The sequence below is a fragment of the Myxocyprinus asiaticus genome, chromosome 49, assembly GCF_019703515.2.
Source record: "Myxocyprinus asiaticus isolate MX2 ecotype Aquarium Trade chromosome 49, UBuf_Myxa_2, whole genome shotgun sequence".
Lineage (NCBI taxonomy): Eukaryota > Metazoa > Chordata > Actinopteri > Cypriniformes > Catostomidae > Myxocyprinus > Myxocyprinus asiaticus.
Window position 1 is genome coordinate 17,775,249 of NC_059392.1, and position 19,937 is coordinate 17,795,185.

The 19,937-nt window shown below is 44.3% G+C and overlaps 1 protein-coding gene across 1 annotated transcript in view; it reads right to left on the reverse strand.

Moving 5' to 3' along the window:
- Positions 1-19,937, reverse strand: part of alpi.1 (alkaline phosphatase, intestinal, tandem duplicate 1) — a 43,026-nt gene that overhangs the window by 8,042 nt on the left and 15,047 nt on the right. Inside the window, exons 5-7 of the mRNA XM_051694111.1 lie at positions 3,486-3,658; positions 1,773-1,907; positions 1,605-1,680 (exon numbers count right to left, since the gene is read on the reverse strand). Of these exons, the coding sequence (XP_051550071.1) occupies positions 1,605-1,680; positions 1,773-1,907; positions 3,486-3,658 (384 nt within the window). The remainder of the gene's footprint in view (positions 1-1,604; positions 1,681-1,772; positions 1,908-3,485; positions 3,659-19,937) is intronic.

Sequence of the window (19,937 nt, forward strand, 5' to 3'; positions counted from 1 at the left end):
ACCTCGCCACCACGAGGACCTACTAAGTAGTGGGAATTGGGCATTCCAAATTGGGAGAAAAGGGGATAAAAAAAAAAGAATGGACTGTGCAGATGAAAGTATGCATCTTTCAGGTCTGTTGACACAAACCAGCCGAACAAATATGAGACTAAATCTGTTTCTAAGTAACTTCTTTGCAACCAAAAATTTTGGCTGTAAAAGCCTTTCTGTGCGTCACACGCAGGTACGTTCTCTATCGCATATTTGATGAAGAGACACTGTCCCTCTGAATGTAAAATCACAGTGGTGGACAGAATACCTTTGAAGTGAATCCCAGCGGACCTATTAACTGAGTGTGTCCAGGTCTCACCATCAGAGGCCTCCAGCAATATAGCATCCCACTGAACAGGTGAAGCCACTTGAAATGGAGGAGAGGAGAGACGCAAGGCCTGAGCCGGTGACAAATCATCCTCAAACTCTCTGCTCTCTACTTCCTGTCCTTGCTTACCTTCCTCTTGCGGTCCCTCGTGAGCTGCAGAGGTTGGATGTTGGTAGGAGAGGGGACTGGCATCAGCCTTTAGAAAGAAAGCGAGCAGAGAGCAAAGCATCCTGAGTTTTATGTGCCCACAGTCTCAACAAGAAACACTTCCATGTGGGCCTGACCAAGGCGCTTGTGCCTGTCAGAAAGAGGGATATATTGCTCACCCGGAGGGAAATATTTGCGTTGGGCTTGCAGAGTACGAGTCGTGATCGCGACCCTGAAGAGCAAAATTCTTATGAAAATGCCGCTTTGCTCCGGTTTATATGCTCATGATGATGCACTCATAAGGGCCAGATTGTCAAGCGCCATCTATCAATGAGATTGCCGTTATTCCAAATTGGCTCACTCCTGGAAGGAGTTCCTATAGCATCAGCTACTGACCCAACATCGAAGTGACTGACATGAAAGGGAACCATAGTTTCACCCTAAACAAATTTGTAGTTACTACAGTCCTGGTTCCTATAGCAGAGATTATTTCATACTGTGATTCCAACCTCCAAGTTCTACCACAGAAGAGAGCATAACGGTCTGTAAATTCTCTTATAAATCAGCAATTTTATCGTAGTTAACTCCACACATAGTTCACCCCAAAAGGACTGTTTAGTGTAAAACATGTTGAAGATTAGTGGACAGGCAGTGAATTATTTAAGTGATGAGCTGTTTCCTCACAAAAGCAGTTTATTCAGCGTACTGAAGCATCTCCTCCATTAACATCCACTCAAAAAGAATGGCCTCTGGTCTCATCACCAGCGCACTGTCGCGTTAAAAACCACGGTTACTACAGTCATGGTTACCCAATACTAAATATCAAGGAACAGTTTATTTTAACCAGCTTAAATTCACTAAAATAATTTGTTTTCCCCAACGCTATATGAGACAGAGAGGATGATCTATGTTAATGTGTTTGATTACTCCCCCGACAATGTGACAAATGTGGTGTTTTGTGACTCTATAGTGCTACTCACTGGAAAATGTAGCTCAATGCTGGAAAAGCTACAGTATTGTAAAAATAACTGAGCTACTATCCCGCTACAGAAAAATGTAGTTAAGTTAATAATGCTGAATCTTTGTAAACTGACATTACCCATAAGGCAGTCTGTTGTTTTTACATTCACTGCATTAAACTGCTCTTTGTTCCAAACATATTGTGCGTTCCTCTCCTAATAAACAAAACAGAGGAACATACAGACATGTAATAAGACTGTAAAAATGTCAAGATATTCACGATAATGAATGGATTTCTTTGGAATACCTTCCGATCATTTAGCCATATCTCAATAAGGTTCTTTTTGTCTTTTCGATCCCCCTTACGAGAGGATGAAGAGGGGTATTCTGGATCAGGAGTACCCTTGGGTGTCATGTACATACGCCCACCACCAAGAATTACCTACAATAGAAACAAATATTATTTTAAATTTCAAATATGCAACAATTAATTCTTAGTGAATCCTCTCATTTGGAATTTCAGGTTTGACACAGATTAAGAATCACTAACGATAATGACATTTCATCCATGACAAAGACCTTGAATAATTTGAACATGGGAAATTGTTTATTTGGTTAAATTGTTCAGTATACCACCAAAAAAATTAAATGCATGGCATGAAACAGTCAGTACATTTACATGCACTTTAAAGGTTTATTGAAGTTGTACTAAAATAATAACTGGTCTTTTAAAACTGTCATGTAAACGCTTTAGGCCAACTAAAATCATAACAGTTAGATTTTTGAAAAGTCTTAGATAATGCAAGTGTATCTCAGCATTTATACACATTAATCAGACCATAAATTGACTCGCCGTTGTGCATATGCATTTTACTGAAGACAGGTGACGCGCTACTAGGGTTGTATTTAATGGAACAGATTTGCATTGCATATTAAATCCATACAGGACGCAGTGTGTGCCATATTTAAGCACCTTGCACCAAAAACAGCTGAGAACATTTCAGTACAATTTACAGATCAGAATTGAAAACAAATCTGAAACAAAGACACTACTGCTTTGACACTAGACAGTGGGGGAAAGATCAAGGAAGATAACTGAAATTTAAGCATGTCTTCTGTAGTTTTTCCCTGTCAAAAACAGGATAATAAAAACTCCAGCATTTGGTCAAAATTATAGCATTTAAATGCATGATAATTGTTTCCCACCATTGTGATTTCTGTGTGAGTACATAAATGTCGCAATAATACATTACATTGTAATGCATATACCAGTGCTTATTCTGAAAGAGTGAAATGAAATACAAAAGTACAGTACAGTACATGCTTAGTTAAAACACTTAACATGAAATCATCTTAAAGGTGCGCTCAGTAATTTTTTCCTCATTAAAAAAGTTTAACTCCTAAAGACATGAATTGTAATTTTGAAATATATTTAGGAAATCATGACCACTCACATTAAAATGAAGACTCTAGTCATATCAGTAAACTTATAAAAGCTTATTCTACATGGAGAGGGTTTGCACATGGGGGCTGCCATGTTAGAATCACATGACCAGCCGTATACTATATATATATATATATATATATATATATATATATATATATATATATATATATATATATATATATATATATATAAATATTAAAGGCATGTCAGGACCCCTTTAATTAAAGGAAAGAAAACGATTACCTGAAAAATATTGTCTCTCTCCATAGAGTTTCGTCCCATCGGCAAAAGACAATGAGATTGAGAGAAATTTGGTTCTATCTGGTCGTTGTATTACTGAATTAGGTCTCGTTAAGCATTTTTCATGTTTGGCATTCTAGAATGTCCTGTTAATTTGTGAATCACAAAAGAAAAAAAAAAAAAAAACCCAAGCACAACATGTATTTAACCCAGTGTATTTGACGTCTTTCCTTCAGATGTTCGATTATGCACTGTGTCATGTATACTTGGACAGACCCATGAAAACCCAATGTAGCTCCATTATACTGCGCATGTAAGCGAGTTATGACTCACATCAATGTCAGTATTGGCAACCAGCTGTGTGGCAATATCTGTGCATCCCTGTCGGCGGGCACTGGAGGGAATGTCTGCATCACTGTACCAGCTGCGGCTGACTGAGTGGGCGTAGGCTGCTGCAGGTGAAGCATGCTGGACGCGGGTGGTTGTCACAATACCAACAGATTTTCCTGTGTATACACATACAGACACAAGTCAAAGGAAATTGATTATTGTTTTATGATTAACATTTTTTTTATTGATTCACACAACAAACAAAGAAAAGCAAGACATATATATACAGAATCATCATTTAACCCCCAATACCACCCCTCCCAATCCCCACCCAGACCCTCAATAAACACCCCTGTGGTCACACATGAGCACACACACACACATAAAAAAAACCATGTATAATAATCACACACATTAATAACTACACCTTTCTCTCCACTGCCCCACCCCGATAGCCCTCCAAGATCGCCAAATATTTGCCCCAATTCCCAACAAATAAATCCAAATTCCCCAGTCTTCTAGATGACCCTTCTTTAAAAGCCGCCACCCTCCCCATCTCCAAGCACCACTCCTGAAATGGAGGCGCTCCAGCCGACTTCCATCCCCTTAAAACGACTTGTCTTTTTTTTTAAAGTGTTTATTCCCAATATTGATGACTGCCCCATCGCCTAAAATACAAAGTCTGGGGCAAAATGAAATTTGAGTGCCCAATATGTCACACACAAAACTCTGAACCTTCAACCAAAATTCTTGGATCTTCAGATTAACAATTTATTATTGATTCATATTGATATTATTGATTAAATGAACATAGAAAAACAAAACATATATACACAGAATCCATATTAACCCCCACTATTATCCTTCCTCCTCCCAATCCCCAATCCCACCCTGGCCCCAACAACACCCCAGTGGTCGTAAATGATATAGACACACACACAAACAAAAAAAAATAAAAAAATAAAAAGAATAAACAAATAAAAAATATAATAATCACACACCCATAAATGACATATACCCGCCCCATTTCTCCACGAACAAGCTGTACCTCCCCATTCTTCTAAATGACCCCTCTTCAAAGGCCGCCACCCTTCCCATCTCCAAGCACCACTCCTGAAAAGAGGGTGCTCCAGCCGACCTCCAGCCCCTTAAAATGATCTGCCTGGTGATCGTGACACTGGTTAAGACCCAACTCTTTATGTGTCTTTTTTCAATATCGATGACCACCCCATCACCCAAAATACAGAGTCTGGGGCAAAATAATACCAGAGTGCCCAATACAATGCACACCAAACTCTGCACCTTCAACCAAAACTCCTGGATCTCAACACACCTCCAAAAGACATGGGTTATATCTCCATCCTCTGACTGGCATCACCAGCAGGTGGGTGTGTCTTTAAGACCAAGCCAATACAATCTAGAGGGGGTCCAATAGAACCCATGTAAAATCTTGAATTGCATAAGGCACACCCTTGCAACTTTCCCTCCTCCAATTCCAAGTTTAAATCTTTCTCCCATAATCTCTTAAGAGTGGTTGAGGTTCCATCCCCCAGACTCTGAATTAACAGGGAGTAATACACTGATACCTCATAACCTTTTCCAAAAGCAGTAATCACCACTTTCATAGTATCTGCCGCTTTAGGGAGGTGTATGCTATTCCCAAAAATAGTACAGAGCAAGTGGCGCAGCTGTAGATATGTATGCCTACAAGAGTCCCCGCGACGACTTTGCCATCGGATTGCTCAAGTCCGGTGTTTCTATACAAATTTTGTGAGGCAAAATTACATAACAGAAAAAACTTTGTAAAACAAACTCCAGCCAATAAGCAGAATAAACACAAAGAACGTGTAGATTCATTCACAGAACTGTCTCGAAGGTTTGTTCCTCCACAAAACAAGCTCCAGCCGCTAGCGGAACCAGCACAAAAAAAAAAAAAAAGGCTGTTCAGTTTCCTCGGGCAGTCAAACAAATGTTCAGTTAGCTGGCTGTTCATAAGTGCAGCAGATGACATAACCCTTCCAATGTCCTGCAAAAAATACTCCAAAAAACAAACTCCAGCCAATAGGAGGCATAAACACAAGGCACATGCAGATTCATCCACAACTGTCCCGAAGGAGTGTTATTCCACAAAACAAACTTCAGCCACTAGACGGAACCAGCACTAAAAGAAACAAGAAACGCACCCATCTTCCTCGAATGGTCAAGTGTATGTTCAGCGAGACAAGCTCACTTGAAGGCAATGTGAGAAACACACCATGACTTCCTCAGTCCATCAATTTTATGAAAGACATCGCTTGCTGTGGGCATGCAAATACCCTGCGGCCATCCTTAGTATCCATTCTCAATTTGGCTGGGAACATCAGTATAAAAGCAATCCTCTGTCAATGCAAAAGTTTCTTGAAGGAGTGTTATTCCACAAAACAAACTCCAGCCGCTAGGCTGAACCAACACAAAAAGAAACAAAAAGGCACCCAGCTTCCTCAGACAGTCAAGTGTATGTTCAGCGAGTTGAGCTCACTTGGGGGCAACATGAAAATCAGCAAATGGTTTACTCACCCTATTGTCTCTATGAAAGACAATGCTTGCTGTGGGCATGTAAATATTTTGCGGCCATCCTTAGTGTCTATTCTCAATTTGGCCGGGCACATCAGTGCAAAAGCAATCTTCTATTGATGTAAGAGTTTCTTGCATTCCTTTGAATCGATTACGTTTTCTCTCTTGTCGAATTCGCAAAGTCTGGGAACAAAAAAATGTGGTGATTCTTCCAAGAAAGCCTTCCTTTGCTCCTTTTGTAACATGAGATCTTTATCGGATGATCTCAGAAATTTGGCTAGAATTGATCGGGGCCTGTCTCCCTCATCGGATCTCCGAGTCGGAACTCAGTGAGCTCGCTCGATTTCCAGCTTATGGCCTGTTATGTCGAGCAGACCATGTCAGTGCCGGTTTAGTGCCGTGGCAGGAGGGACACAACATCTTGTTCCCTCCATCAGGGAACAGAGGTTACATCAGTAACCAAGACGTTCCCTGTCTGTCACTCACTCAACGTTGTGCCGATGTAGTGACACTAGGGGTTCCTATAGGAAACGCCGAAGGTGCTAAACCGTGTCACGAGGTATGGAAGAGTGGACAAGGGCAAGCTGCTGCATGCCTCGCAGTGAGCGCTCAACCACATTGTGACCTTCCAGCGAGTTAGGTAAGGCATCTCCCTAGTCCCGTTAAGGGGGGAGGAGGCAATTACCCAAGGAGGCTACCGGCATAGCCTTTCCTGATTTGCTGTTAAGCAATTTCTCGCTGAGCACTTTCTAGAATAGCGCTAGGAAGTGCTCTTCCCTCTCCAGGAGGGAGGACACTACGGAGACCACATCCTACCGGAGGGAGGTTAACATGTGGAGAATACCTCACATGGACTTACCAACGGGGAAGTTCACATATGGAATGATACCACCGGAGGACCCTATCTACAGAGAGGGTACGCAGCAACAGTGGCTGAGGCAGAGAAAGCTCTGGCGAGGGGAAACACAGGGTTCACCTATGGGGAAACCCAACAGTGGAAACTCATATATGGGATTACCAAGGGGAATCACCACATATGAAGCACTGAGCCCGAGCACACGGGCTCACCTGAAAAGGGTCATACCATGATTGGTGCAGTAACTCCTCTACTGAGTTCATCACCGAACAGTGCTTAAGAATTAAAGAGGTGTCTGGGGTTCACTGAATGCGGGGAACTGTTGTGGACAAAAGGCGCACATTATCACCTTTGAAAAAGGGGAAAGTCGCAACGCAAGCAGTACACCCAACCGGCCTACCTGCTGTTACCACGTAACACTCCGGTCGAAACTGGCTCTATGTGTAGGTTGTAAAACCTCGCGAAGGTATTGGGTGTAGCCAAACCCGCAGCTCTGCATATGTCTGCTAGAGAGGCCCCCCTTGCCAGTGCCCAGGAGGACGCAACACTTCTAGTGGAGTGCGCCCGGACTCCCAAGGGGCACGGCAAGTCCTGCGATTGGTATGCCGCTCCGCCGTCGAGGGTAGTCAGAGTGGACAAGCCTGCGAAGTGTGTACGGGCAGAAAAAGGTGCTTTCCACGACTTTGTTAGCTCCTCGTGCACTTCCGGGAAGACCGAGCCCAGAAACCAATCATCCAGCCACAAACGCTCAGGGCAGGGTGGAGGGTTCCACTTTAGCCCGTTGTTCACAGCTCTCCGGGCAAGCACGGCTGCCATCTCAGCGTCCGCCTCATCCCCTGCTCTACCGCCTGTGGGCGCGAGCTCAGAAGATTCGTCCGCTTCCGTTAGCAGATGCCCACCCTCCGATGCTGTGAACGAAAGCTCACGCTCGTCACAAGACGCAAATGACACACCCGTCCTGAGGTGGGCCGCCTGCATTGCTCGACAACTCTTCCGGATATAACGAGCATGCTGGGGGATGGGAGGTCCGCGGGAGCTGAGCTGGCAGAAACGCTCCCATGTCCACATCCAGATCGCCCGCAGTGCTTGCCGACCCGGCCGGCTGAGCATCAGCCCAGGACGGACCAGGTTGGGGAGCAGCCGCGGTGGCTCCTTGCTTCATGAAGAAGGAAGTAAGCCGCGACCACAACGTTCTCATGGGCATGTTCTCGCAATGAGAACATGACCCTTCCACGAAAGCTGCCTCGCGTACTGGTGCCCCAAGCAATCGAGACAGATTTCATGGCTGTCTGGAGGGGAGAGGAAATGGCCACATCCAGTAGTGCAAATGCAGAAGGACATCTTTAAAAAGAAGCCAGGCATTTGCGTGAGCTCTTTTAGAAGGAAATATACTCTTTTGAATATACTCTTTTAGCACCCGTAGACTCAGCCACCGAAGCACCATGGGGAAGCACAACACTCAACCATGCGAGGGTGACCGCTGATATGCGCCGTAAAATCCAGCAGCATAAGCGAAAGGTGAGAGGATGAACACAAGCATGCATTCGGCTCTGAAGAAAAAATCTGAATGAGTGGCGCATGCCATCTCCTTTTATAACCGTATGTCCGGGGCGGAGAGTGGCATGCAAATTCCATTCGGCAATTCTCATTGGCCTTTTCTATTTTAAGCAAAGGTGATTGGGGCTCTCAAGATCGAACCCCTAGTGTCACTACATCGACACAACATTGAGTGAGTGACAAGACAGGGAAACTTTTTATTAAAGGGTCAAAATTAACTCTAACTAAATCACACAAATTTGCTGGGAATAAAATACCCAAATACTTAATGCCCTGTTTGGGCCACTGGAAGGCACCCAGCTGTAAAGCCGTTTCCAGGCAGTATGCTGTCAGAGCCAAAGCTTTGGATTTAGACCAATTAACTCTGTATCTTGAGAACTTAGAAAAGGAATTAATAATTCTGTGGAGGCAAGGCACAGATCTAGTAGTGTCGGAGACGAATAATAAAATATCATCTGCGTAAAGCAAAAGCTTATGCGCCACACCTCCCGCCACCACCCCTGGAGAATCATCCTCCTTTCTTATTGTGGCTAGGATTTCCAGGTCAAGACAGAACAATAATGGGGAAAGAGGGCAACCCTGCCAGGTGCCCCTATCCAGTGTAAAATAATCTGAAATGAATCCATTCGTTTGTACCGCCGCTATCGGGTGTCTATAAAGTAACTTAATCCAACCAATAAAAATATTCCTGAACCCCTACATTTCCACAGTCTTAAAAAGATAATCCCACTCTACCATATCAAATGCCTTTTCAGCATCAAGTGAGATGGCAGCGACCGGAGTCTGATCATTCGTCACTGACCACATGTTATTGAAAAAATGCCTAATGTTATCAGAAGAGCTACGGCACGAATAAACCCCACCTGATCTATATGTATAAGAGATGTCATAACTTTACTTACTCGTTAGCCAAAATTATTGACAATATTTTAATGTCTAGCTGGATCAGGGAAATTGGACGGTAACTCTTACACTTGCTTGAATCTTTAAAGGAAATTGATTATTAAAATATTTGTATTGTTTACTTAAAAGTTTTGCCCTTAGAAAATGTTTTTTGTAACCAAGTGGCAGTTAATTTGTACGAAGCCTCTTAGAGGACAGGGCAGAATATTTTTTTATGAAATAGTTTTGCATACCTTCGCGATAGTTTTACATTCTCTTGCAATACGTATTGCATGCCCTCGCAATAGTTTTGCATTCCCTCGCAATAAATTTACCATGGTTTTACTACAGTAACCAAATGTAACCATGATATTCATAGTGAAAACAGTGATAATACAGGAAAACGAAAACTATGGTAGCAAAAATCATAATTGTGTGGTTATTATGGTTTTCTATACAAATACCATAGTTTAACTATGGATTTACTATAGTACTGTAGTAACCATAGTTTGTGGTGGAAAACATTTTTCTATAGTAATATTGTAGTAACCTTGACTGTGATAGGATAACCATGTTTTGTTTTTTGTTTTTTCAACAGAAACCATGGTTTTACTATAGTAATATTGTAGTAACTATGAAAAGTAACCATGTTTTTTATTTTATTTTTTATTTTTTTGTGGAAACCATGGTTTTCATACAGTATACGCTATACATATAGATTAACCATGATAATCCTTGTGGTTACTATGGTTTTACTACAAATATTTATAGTAAATCCATAATAACCACAGCATTTTTACCATAGTTTTCCTTTTCCTGTATTATTACTCTGGATTTACAACAGAATGCAAAACTATTAAGAGGTTATGAAAAGCTTAATGTGAGGGAATGCAAACTATTGCAAGGGAATGCAAAACTTATTGTGAGGGAATGCAAACTATTGCGAGGGAGCAAAAATGTATAGAAAGGGCTAGTAAAACTATTTCAGAAAAAAAATCCCGCCCTGTCCTCTAAGGGGCTCAATACATTTTTGGTACATTTTCAGCAAAAAAACTTCCCTGGGTGAATTTAAAAAAATCTATATTGTTTATACTTTTTCTAAAGAAAGATAAACAAATGATAAAAAAGCCCAAATATTAAATGCCATGGATCAATATTTACTTAGTAATCCACTATTTTGTAGAGGGGGTCAAAATGAAAATTTTCATCTATGATTTTGGAGCAAAACTACAGGTCAAAAAATAACCTTAGAAAGGTGGCAGCATATTTAATTTTTACACAGAGTATTACTAAAACCCTGGCATGGCGTCACGGCACCCGGTGTGTGACCATCACGCCACAGTGCCGTCAGACTTTCAGCCCTTGGTCGGACCTGGCATTTCTACGGGCAGGTGTTCCCCTAGAGCAGGTCTCAAGGCACATCGTGGTCATGACGGATGCCTCGAACTCGGGCTGGGGTGCTGTGTGCAATGGGCTGGCAGTGTCGGGGCTCTGGACTTGGCCCCGACTCCAATGGTACATCAACTGCTTAGAGTTGCTGGCAGTATTGCTGGCCCTGAGGAGGCTCCGGCCGTTGATTCAGGGCAAGCGTGTGTTGGTCCGAACTGACAACACAGCGACCGTAGCATACATAAACCGCCAAGGTGTTGTACGCTCGCGTTGCATGTCACAACTCGCCTGCCGCCTCCTCCTTTAGAGTCAGCAGACCTTGAAGTCCCTGCGGGCCACTCACCTTCCGGGCATCCTCAACCATGCAGTGGATGCACTCTCACGGCAGGTAACGCTCCGCGGGGAGTGGAGACTCCAACCCCTGCATAGTCTAGCTGATTCGGGAGAGATTCGGGGAGGCGCAGGTAGACCTGTTCACCTCCCAAGACTCCTCTCACTGCCCCCTGTGGTACTCCCTGTCCGAGGACCCCCTCGGCACAGATGCCTTGGTGCACAGCTGGCATCGGGGGCTACGTAAGTGTGCGTTTCCTCCTGTGAGCCTCATTGCACAGACTCTGTCTGCAAGTCCTGTTCGTTGTGCCGTACTGGCCCAACCGGACTTGGTTCTCAGATCTGATGCCTAGCAGGTCTTCCACTAGCTGTAGTAGACACGATCACTCAGGCCAGGGCCCCCTCTATGAGGTGGCTGTATGCCTTGAAGTGCCGTCTTTTCGCTAACCATTGTTCTTCCCGCGGGGAAGACCCACAGAGATGCGCCGTCGGGTCTGTGCTGTCTTTCCTTCAGGAAAGACTGGAGAGATGGCTGTCTCCCTCTACCCTGAAAGTGTACGTAGCTCCCATAGCAGCTCACCATGATACACTGGATGGGAGACCCTCACGACAGCGTGACCTGATTAACAGGTTCCTCAAAGGTGCGAGGAGGTTGAATCCTCCTAGACCATGCCTGATCCCCTCTTGGGATCTCTCTGTGGTCCTACCTGCCCTACAGAGAGCATCCTTTGAGCCCTTGGAGCAGGCCGAGCTCATCACTCTGTCCCTGAAGACGGCCCTCCTGGTGGCGCTCACTTCCATCAAAAGGGTGGGGGACCTTCAGGTGCTCTCTGTCATCAGCGAATGCCTGGAGTTTGGGCTGGAACACTCTCACGTGATCTTGAGACCCCGGCCCGGTTACGTGCCCAAATTTCCCACCACTCCTTTTCGGGACCAGGTGGTGAACTTGCAAGCACTCCCTTCAGAGGAGGAAGACCTGGCCTTGTTGTTGCTGTGTCCAGTTCGCACTCTGCACATCTATCTGGACCACACGTAGAGCTTTAGATGCTCGGAGCAGCTCTTTGTGTGTTTTGGAGGACAGCATAAGGGGAAAGCTGTCTCCAAGCAGAGATTAGCCCATTGGATTGTGGATGCCATTTTCCTCGCATACCAGTCTCAGGACTTGCCGTGCCCCTTGGGAGTCCGGGCGCACTCCACTAGAGGTGTTGCATCCTCCTGGGCACTGGCAAGGGGGGCCTCTCTTGCAGACAAATGCAGAGCTGCGGGTTGGGCTACACCCAATACCGTTGCGAGGTTTTATAACCTACGCATAGACCCGGTTTCAACCCGAATGTTACGCGGTAACAGCAGGTAGACCAGGCGGCCGGTTGGGTGTACCGCTTGCATTGTGCCTTTCCCCTTTTTCAAAGGTTATAATGTGTGCTTTTTGTCCACAACAGTTCCCCGTTCCGGAGAACTCCGGATGCCTCTTTAATTCTTTAGCACTGTTCAGGTGACGAACTCGATGCAGGAGTGACGCCACCAGGCCCAGTACTCGTGGTATTCCCCTTTTCAGGTGAGCCGTGTGCTCGGGCTCAGTGCTCCATGCATGGTGATTCCCCCTTGGTAATCCCATACGATGAGTTTCCACTGTTCGGTTCCCCTTAGGTGGACCCTGTGTTTCCCCTCATCAGAGCTTTCTCTGCCTCGGCCACTGTGCTGCGTACCCTCTCTATAGATAGGGTCCTCCTGTGGTATCATTCCATATGTGAACTTCCCCATTGGTAAGTCCATGTGAGGTATTCTCCACATGCTACTGTAACTTCCTTTGGCAGGATGTGGTCTCCGTAGTGCTCTCCTTCCTGGAGAGGGAAGAGCACTTCCTAGAAAAGTTCTCGGCGGGACATTGCTTAACTCTCTGGGGTCGATGGACGGCAAATTCCGCATAACAGCAGAAACAACTTAAAATACTCCGTCATTTTTGGGCATACAGGTAAGTGTAAGACATCATTAGAAACTATAAAGGGTCTACTTTTATTTGTGTACACTCACAATAACAACAAAACCTTGTGCTTTTGTAAAATAAAGAAAATAAACAGGGTCGCTTTCAGTCGTCTCTGTTTCCGTGAGCATCTTTCTAAAACACATCACAAAAATGAAGTGAAACTCTGCGAATACTTATCACACAAACAAGAAACATATGTCTAAAGAAAGCTTAAAATGAAACAATTCAAATTTAAAACAAATATTCTCCTGCAATGTAATCTGTATGAAACAAAGTGATGTACAGTTTCTCCTGGCTCACCTCATTATCCCTAATGAGATCACATCCACCAGCAGAGCGTGCTATTCATGTGGTAATGTGCTGAGGCAATCAATGCAAATGGTAAACGCCCCCAACAATGCCTTAAAAAACATCAAGTTCATCATAAGATTCATCCTTGGGTAAGTGCCTCCACCCCCCTTAATGGGACTAGGGAGATGCCTTACCTAACTCACTGGAAGGTCACGACATTGTTGAGCGCTTGCTGCGAGGTACACAGCAGCTTGCCTGTGTCCACTCTTCCATACCTCGTGACATGGTTCAGCGCCTGTGGCGTTTCCTATAGGAACCCCTAGTGTCACTTCATCGACACAACTTCGAGTGAGTGACAGACAGGGAACGTCTTGGTTACTGATGTAACCTCTGTTCCCTGATGGAGGGAATGAGATGTTGTGTCCCTCCTGCCGCGGTGTTGAACCGGTAGCTGACATGGCCAGGACTCTCTATCGTTCCTCAGCATAAATCTGAATGAGTGATGCACGCCATCTCCTTTTATACCCGTATGTCTGGGGCGGAGAGTGGCATGCAAATTCTACTCACCAATTTTCATTGGCCTTTTCTGTTTTAAGCAAAGGTGATTGGGGCTCTCAAGATCGAACCCCTAGTGTCACTACATCGACACAATGTCTCATTCCCATCAGGGAACAGAGGTTACATCAGTAACCAAGACGTTTTTAGCTGTTTTTTAAGTCTGCTTCACGGAGACGTGCTGCTGCATTCTGGATAATTTGCAGTGGCCTAATTGTGCATGAAGGGAGGCCTGCAATGAAAGTGTTACAGTAGTCCAATCTAGTTATGACAAGTGACTGAACAAGAAGTTGTGTGGCATGTTCAGTGAGGAAGGGTCTTATTTTCCTGATATTGTAGAGTGTAAATCTACATGATCGTGCTGTCTTTGAGATGTGTTCTGTGAAACTGAGTTGGTTATAAATGGTTACCCCTAGATTTCTGACCGTTTTGGAAGGCATTACTGTAGTTGAACCCAGTTGCACGGTGATGTTGTGTTCAACAGCAGGGTTGGCTGGAAAGACGAGGTGCTCAGTCTTAAATGGGTTAAGTTACAGGTGGTGTTCCTTCATCCAGGCCAAGAAGTCTGCCAAACAGGCAGAGATTCGAGCAGTCACTATGGTGTCGTTGGGCTGGAAAGACAAGTAGAGCTGTGTGTCATCCGTGTAGCTGTGGTAAGAGAAACCATGTGCCTGAATGATGGGTCCCAGTGATGTTGTGTGTACAGAGAAGAGAAGTGGCCCAAGCACTGAGCCCTGAGATACCCCAGTTACTAGCTGATGTGACTTGGACACCTCACCTCTCCAGGCTACCTTGAAGGACCTATCTGAGAGATAGGAATTAAACCAGTCAAGCACAGTTCTGTGATGCAAAGAGTAGAGAGGGTGGAGAGTAGGACCTGATGGTTGACTGTGTCAAAGGCTGCAGAAAGGTCCAGTAGAATCAGGACAGATGATCTGGATCCAGCTCTCAGCTGTCTCAGCGACTCAGTGACAGACAGCAGGGCAGTCTCAGTGGAGTGTCCACTTTTTAAGCCTGACTGATTGTCATCCAGCAGCTTGTTCTGCAAGAGATAGGAAGAGATCTGATTGAAAACTGCCCTTTCAAGCATTTTCCTCCATGAATGGGATAAGAGAGATTGGTCTGTAGTGTTCTACTTGTGTAGGGTTAAGTGCAGGTTATTTTATGCAGCAGTGTTACTCAAGCCTGCTTAAATGTAGTTGGAAAAATGCCTGTAAATAAAGGTGTGTTAATTATGTGTGTGAGTGCAGGTAGGATGGACGGAGAGATGGCTTGGAGAAGGTGGGAAGGAATGGGGTCAAGGTAACAGGTGGTGGGGTGGTTGGAGAGGAGGAGTTTAGAGACCTCAGTGTCAGTCAGAGGAGAGAACAACCATAGTATGCAGATCATCCAAGGCAGACAAATCCAAGGGGATAGGCAATAATCAAGGTCAACATGGGAAAATCGGGATCAAAGACACTAGAAAGACAGAGAATGCTAATGCTCAGAATTGCAGCTGGAAATGGCAAACAATACTTTGCATTTTAACACTGTGAGAGCAATGTTTCTATAGTCCTTATGTGATGAGCAGGAGATTTGATGCAGGTGCAATGAATCTAGCTGTGATTAGTGGTGGTTTAACTGTAGATGTGGATGTGACAGTATCCCTCCTCCAATGAGCGGCACCTGATGCAGACCCGGGGGCTTACCCCTTGGCCTGGGGGCTGGGCATTTGGGATGGTTTCTGTGAATGTCTGTTACTAGGGAGGAATCCAGAATGTCATCTGCTGGCACCTACAAATGCTCCTCTGGTCCGTACACTTCCCAGTCCACCAAGTAGAACAGCCGCCAGCCTTGTCAGTGAGAATAAGTGTCTGCACCAGGTAAGCTAGCTGGTCATCCATGTCCAGGGGCAGGAGTGGTGTGGGTTCTGGATCCGTTGTCAGAATGGATGATTCTGAAGGTTTTAGAAGGGAGACATTAAAGGTTGGAGTAATACGATAATGAGGAGGTAGTTGTAATCAGTACATGACTGGGTTATTCTGTTTTAGAACTTTGAAGGGACCCTGGGGAGTTCCTTGCAGGGTAGTTTGAGATGCAAGTTTCAAGTTGACACCCTCACCTTTTGGCCCGGCTGTCAGCTTTGATCATATATGAGCCGCATATATGAGAGTGCACCGCAGACCTGTACTCTGCATTTTAACATCCTTGGCCGGAACATCAGTGTTCTCTCCCGACCAGTGGAACATCAGTGGTTGAAAATTCAGAATGCACTGAAAAGGGGTAATTCCATCAGAAACATTAGTTAGGGAGTTTTGGGCATACTCGGCCCAGGAAACAAACCTACTCCACTCATGTTGCTCTTCATTGCAGTAGGACCGAAGAAACCGGCCAAGTTCCTGGTTCAATCTTTCCTCCTGGTCATTTGTCTGAGGGTGGTATCCTGAGGTGAGGCTCACATTGATGTAAAGTTGGCTGCAGAAAGCTCTCCATAACCTAGAGACAAATTGAGGTCCCTGATCGGAACACTATACAGTATCTTCTGGAAGACCATAGAAAAGAAATACATTATTGAATACAGCCTCTGCAGTTTCAAAAGCTGCTGGAAAGCCTTTAATTGGAAATGGACGTTACGCCTTAGAAAATTGACCTAGCTGTGTTGCCTTGTGAACGAGGAAGGTCTGTGAAGAAATCCACAGAGAGATGAGATCACGGTCGGTTCGGGATGGGCAGAGGCTCAAGGTGACCTTAAGGGAGCTGTTTAGAACTTTCTGATTGGGCACACACAGTGCATTTCTTGAAAAGTTTGTAAGATCGCTAGTAAGGGACTGCCACCAGAATATTTGTTTTGTTAAATGGAGGTTTCTGTGGATAGCTGGATGTCCAGAAGTAAGTGAGGAGTGTAACCATTGAATGAGTTGTCGGCTGACCTGAGCTGGAATGTAGGTTCTGTTCGGAGGACAAGTGGGAGGAGCAGGATCTGTAGCCTGTGCTTCTTGAATGGTGTTCAAAATCTCTCAATGAACTGGGGTTATGATCCAAGATCTGGCTAAAATTGATTCATTGGTTCTTTGAGGGGAGATTCATAAATCCGGGAAAGTACATCTGCCTTAATGTTTTTGGACCCTGGTCAGTAAGTAACATAAATATTTAGGTGACAGATAAACAATGCCCAGTGAGCCCGTCACAGATTGAGTCATTTAACTGACCTAATGTTCTCCAAATTATGATAGTCAGTTAGCACTACAAGGAATTGCAGTTTTGGCTAACCTATTTTATGGCTAAAAGCTCATGGTTGACCACGTCATAGTTCCGTTCCAGAGCTGTTAGTTTACGGGAGTAGAAGGCACATCATTTAGATGGAGTTTGGGTGGAGAACTATGTTGTTGTGAGAGAATACCCCTTATTCCAAACTCATCAGCATCTACTTCAACTATGAAAGAGACAGAGTGATAATTCAGGATGAACTGGTGAACCAGGCTTTGAGATTTTCAAAGGCTTTGGAGGCAGATTCGGGCAAGGAGAGTCTGTCTGGATTTCCCTTGAACAAGGAAATGAGGGGTGCAGTGATTATACTGAATACTCAGATAGACCATCAATATTCATTTGTGAAGCAGAGAAACCTCCGCAGTTCCTTGATAAATTTGGGCTGTGGCCAACTTGTGACCACTTGAAAGTTGAAAGTTGGTGTTATCCATGGACACTCCCTGAGGGCTGAGGATAGACCCCAGGCCATTTCTTGGCCTTGCATATAGTTGGTGTTGAAAAAGCTATAGGAGCACTTTCCTGACATGATCAACGTGAAGCTCGAGAGAGAGTGAGTGAATGAATATGTTGTCTATGTAGACTATTACAAATTTGTTCAGCATGTTTTTCTATAGCTCATTGACAAAAGCCTGGAATACCGAAGGTGAGCTGGCTAAGACCGTACAGTATTACCAAGTATTATAAATGCCCACTGTGTGTGTGAAAGGTCGTTTTCCATTTGTTTCCATATCTGATGCTGATCACGCTGTAAGCACTTTGCAGGTCTAGTTTAGTGAATAGCTTTGCATCTCTGACTTGTTCAATTGCAGAGGGGACTAGAGGCAGAGGGAACTGGTACTTTACAGTGACAGCATTAAGCCCACGATAATCAACACAAGGCAAGTCCTCCATCTTTCATCTCCACAAAAAAGAACCCTGCAGTGGTGGGAGATATGGAAGGGCAAATAAACCCTAGTTTCAGAGCTTATTCAATATACCCCTCCATGGTTTTTGGCTTTTGTGGTATTGAAAGGGGGTAGAATCTGCTTTTGGGGGAGATGCTCCTGGTAACAGGTTTATGGCACAGTCCCAGGGCCGGTGAGGTGGTAATTTTGTAAAGTCAAGTCATTTTTATTTGTATAGCGATTTCACAACACACATCATTTCAAAGAAGCTTTACAGAAAATTATGCATCATCAGAAATATCTGTAATATAGTAATGTCTTCGAGTCATAATAGTGTGGTTTAAAAAAAAAAGACATGATTTTAAACTGTGCCTTAAAATAAATAATAGGAAATAATAATATTTATATTTAGACCCTCAGTGATCAAGCTTAAGGCGACTGTGGTAAGGAACACAAAACTCCATAAGATGTTGGTAAAAGGAGAAAAATAACTTTGGGGGAAACCAGGCTCACTGTGGGGGCCAGTTCCCCTCTGGCTAAACAGCATGAATATAATGGCAATATTAGTTATTTATGTGTAGTGCAAGTCAAGATTTAAAATTATTTAGTGTTAGGGGCCAATGTTTAAACAAAAATATATTGTACTAACTGTAAGATTAATGACTAAAAATTTAGAATTTACATTCTTAATTAACTGCAGAAGTGCAAACAGATGCATTGTCTATTGTTGTTTGGCTGATGAAGGCTGCAATTAATTTATAATCTGCGTATTACATTTTAAGAGTGCAGTCCATCCTTTGACCAAGGTGATGCAGGCAGAGGTCAGTAAGGTGCACTGCAGTTCAAATGTAAGCTTGTGGCAGATTAATTTCTAGTGAAGTCCAAGTTTCAAGCAGTGCCCAGTGAAGTATCCCATGTCTGACGGCTGGTGCTCACATCAGTTCATCCTCTGTGAAGTCCATCATAGTAGACTGAAGTGAAATCTGGCTGGCACAAGCTGCAGTTAGTCGTCATCACTCAGCAACATGCAGTAGTGGGAGTCAGAATCAGGCAGGACTGGAGTCGGACATCATGCAGGACCAGAGCTGGATCTGGCAGGCTCTGGTAACCTCAGGATATGTATCCCGAGGTTAAGACAGATAGAGGAAACAAATAGAATAATATTAGCATATATGCCATTCACTTTAAAACAGGCTTATAGAATATAAGTTGTGTTTCCGGTTCCGGCGGACCTAACTAATGCAGCATAACTATGAGTTGATAGATACATTAGGTGTATTCCTGGCTGAAAAGATGAGTCTTTAGTCTAGACTTAAACTGAGAGAGTGTGTCTGAGTCTGAGTTTTGATATTCTAGGTATTCTATTATATTATTAACAGGCCAGAATTTTGCGATCTTAGTGAACGTAATGGAATATAGCATGATAGAAGGTCACATAAGTACTAGAACTAGATCATGCAAGGCTTTGTAAGTAGTTCAACGTTTTTTAAATGAATATGTGACAAGGAGGAGAGAGAGAGAGACGCACGTGGCCACACTGCATGTGTGTCTGTGTTTGTTAAGTTTTGTTAAGTTAAGTTTGACATTAAAACTTTATGTTGACTGTTCAGCCGGTTCCCGCCTCCTCCTGGCCCATCCTTTATCTGTTACAGTGTTACAGGGAAGCGCTGTTGCGGAGTCCTTGCTGCTGCCATCTGCCAGGGGAGCAGCCACGGCCATCTGTCTGGGGATGGAGGGGTCGCTGCTAGCCGCTGAGAGCTGGAGGAACCGCGGCCGTCTGCCGAGAAGGGGAGGAGCGGTTCTGTCCGCCAGGGGCTGGAGGACCTGCTGCCTTCCACCAGGGGAGGAGCGAGCTGGCGTCCGCCAGAGGGTGGAGGAGCGGTTGAGGACCGGGTGACAGCGCATCTGGGAGCCATGAGCAAGTTCTT